This window comes from Desarmillaria tabescens (assembly GCF_030435595.1).
Source record: "Desarmillaria tabescens strain CCBAS 213 chromosome Unknown EV420scaffold_154, whole genome shotgun sequence".
Lineage (NCBI taxonomy): Eukaryota > Fungi > Basidiomycota > Agaricomycetes > Agaricales > Physalacriaceae > Desarmillaria > Desarmillaria tabescens.
Genome location: NW_026848453.1, coordinates 64,177 through 67,283, shown reverse-complemented (window position 1 = coordinate 67,283; position 3,107 = coordinate 64,177). Strand labels below are relative to the sequence as shown.

Below are 3,107 nucleotides of genomic sequence, written 5' to 3'. Positions count from 1 at the left end.
AGACAATGATGGCTTTCAAGAATGCTAACTTTCACCTATATGATACTCGGGCCTATCCACTGGATTGGTCTTTGAGGTCTCTATCAGAAATTGGTGATATTGACCAAGTTCACGTCTTGGAAGGTGCGGGTTTTCTTTTTCATGGAAAAATGTATCCTAATGTGGACTGTAGGGCATCGACGCTCATGTGAGAACAGTATGACCATCAAGATGTCTCTATGATGGAGGGATTGAAGAAGGGGGTCGCATTTTCAACTTTCTCTCTCTGCCTGGTCATGATTCTCCCATCAACCACCCTTTACATTCGTAAGCTGGCATTTTTTCCTAAGGTTTTTCTAGTGCACTTTAACTTCATTAGTATCTTGTCGAGCCACATCCGTGCCTTCGACAATACGTCCGATCCGGCCGATGAAATTTACAAAAGGGAATATCCGGCCTTGGCAACGAGCTTCTGGTTTGTGGCAAGGAAAGGGGCTACCACCGAGGTTGGGACAGACAGTCTTGGCGTCACTACTGTCATCGAAGTCCTTTGCAGGTGCCAGATGTGGTATGTTTTCCGACATCGAGAGCCCCGGTCCAGGGTGAATGGGAACCTGGATTTATTCCGGACGCCGAATTCTGGACTGCAGAGATTGTCCTGCTTGAACCAGGTTCTGTGTTGTATGTCATGCCTTATCTCTCTTGAAATGTGCTGACACAGATGCAGCTACATGCGTCCCAACACTCATCACACAGTGGTTACCTGGAGAACTCCATCATAAAAGGTCACCATTTCTACTCCACGGTCACATTATCAAGAACTGTCTGGGGCTGGGTTCATACCTGTATGTTTGGAGACATGGGAGGTCTTCCACTCTTTGAACTACAGCACATTCTCCTTCGGATGATGATTTACTTTGGTGTTCTGGTTGGTGACGAAGGGCCCGAATGTAAGTAAAAATATGGTGACTCTCCTTTTTGGCCTAACATTTCACAGGCAAAGACTCCCACTTCCCGGGGCTAAATAATCGTGGCATGCTGAATTTTATTGCATTGGGAAACTTTTGTTTATTTCTCCCTGCCTTCAATTCTGGCCCTTTCAAGCGCAATGAGGAGGTCACAGTCACCCGTAAGGCAATCAGGGCCTATCTTTCCATCATCCAGCGGCTAAGGGACCATCACTGTTTACTTCTCCTCGACGAACATACCTTCGTCAATTTGCACCCGTTGTCTGCGGTCAGGCAGTTGGACATTGCTGACTTTGCCAGAACATCTGCTGTTCAATTTGCTCATTCACTCATCCTAGAGGGCAGGAGGGCATTTGGCTTGACAGCCTCCATGTTTGAACTGACCGTCAGGGAATGCTTGCCAATTTTCTTGAACATCGACCCAAACTTCTTCAAGATTGACGAGCGTCGGAGGGAAAGCTTGCTACTTACAAGGAGAACTTTTTGGTACAGGAACAGTCAGCGGAAGTTGGTAAGTTGATATTCTGGCCTCAAATTCTTCCTCTGATCAATTTGTCAACCAAGATGTGCATGTGGTGAGTGACATAAAGTTCGCTCTGTGAGGACAAATGGGTGGTCCTGGTTGAAAAAAATATGTCTTCGTGCCTAAAGATTGCTACATATTGAATCATTAATAAATATCTTGTGTTTTCCATGTTGAGCCTGCTGCCAACCTCTGAAGCATTTGGTAGGGGGTCTTGCTAAGCTTTCCTCCTGTGAGTGGAGAAAAATTTGCGTCACATTGCGACATTAGAGATCACTCAGTGGCAATAGTAAAAGTTCAACTTACACTTTCATGGTCGGCATTTAAAAGAGCCTTTAATCCGCATTCGGCTGTAGTATGACATCATTGTCACCGTCTCATCTCCGTCGCCGACTTTGACTCTCCTAATGCGTCTTCGAGAAGAAACACTAGACAATCGCTACCCACATTGTCTGCTGTTATGGGTGTCATAGGCAGTCATGGCATTGAGCTGAACACAGGAAAACTGGCATCTATCTGTCGAACCTCACTGCTCGCAACAAACAGGCTTCCTCATCTAAAGCATCCCTCAACAACTTGTCGGCGCCCAACCTATGGTTTTACAGAATAAGCAGACAGTGGTCCAAGGACTTCTATCTGATCTTTTACACGCGAGCACTGCCAGACCCTCCCAATATTACACGTAGTATGTCTTTGGGGCACCTGTAGACCAATTTAGTTTCTAATGCTTTCTGTTACAGCAATCGTCGATGCGGATTCTGGAGATCTTACACCGTGGACCTTGACAGACTCTCATGTCGGAAATCCTTTACAAGTGAAGGCAAACGGATGTGGGTGTGCTATTTTTCAGCTATGGTCATATTGTGATGATACGTCTGGTAATGTGTCCATTATTTATGCCTGCTGCACTCTTGCGAACATATCCATTTTCGTGTAATTCCCCCCTATCAGACTAATTTTATCTAGGTCAAACCAATTCTGCAGATCTTGTGCGGCTTTTGCGTGAGGTCCACCAGCGGAAGTAGAACAACAACAGCCCCAAAATTCCCCAAGCAAAACTGAACAGGACCCTATTGACCTGTGGGCCAGGGTAAAGTCCAAAAATCAGAAACGCTCCTATAAAGAATACAGTCCTACAGGCAGTCAAGTTAGGTCAATCAGTATTCAAATGTAGATGACACACCCCCAATATAAACAAGCAAAAGGCAAGCTATATGCTATAGCCATATTGTCGAACCTACCGGAGGCATCTCAGAACCCGTTCATGAGTTGACACTAAGATAAGTTTGTCAATGGGCAAAAGTGGATAACAAATTGGATGAACCGCCTCCACGTATGATACTCGCAAGACTTCTTGGTTCTTCCTTTGCAGTAAAAAGGCAGACATGATGCTTCCGAGAGAAGCAACTACAGAGAAATACAGGAATGTTTTGATCCAAGACGTATTAGGCCCGGCATCTATGGATTGTATGGTGAAGATGCCAATGTCTAATGCCACCAACACTGTAGACTTCGGCAAGTGTTAAGTTCTATCAGAACATGTGGCCTGGACCACTTATGTAGACAGTAAGGTTGGAACAGGTCTTTTGAACACCTGTAGAGAAAAATTTCCATGCTCGGCATGAGACAATCCCATC

The 3,107-nt window shown here is 45.3% G+C and overlaps 1 protein-coding gene across 1 annotated transcript; it reads left to right on the top strand.

The window, feature by feature from the left end:
• Positions 1 to 221: 221 nt before the first annotated feature.
• EV420DRAFT_1488108 (uncharacterized protein) lies at positions 222 to 2,495 on the top strand (the record flags this gene model as incomplete). Its single annotated transcript, XM_060470591.1, has 9 exons — positions 222 to 306; positions 340 to 515; positions 536 to 660; positions 736 to 929; positions 977 to 1,458; positions 1,679 to 1,702; positions 2,017 to 2,155; positions 2,211 to 2,300; positions 2,437 to 2,495. The coding sequence occupies 9 exons, from the start codon at positions 222 to 224 to the stop codon at positions 2,493 to 2,495; spliced, it is 1,374 nt and encodes a 457-aa protein (XP_060321942.1).
• Positions 2,496 to 3,107: the final 612 nt, after the last annotated feature.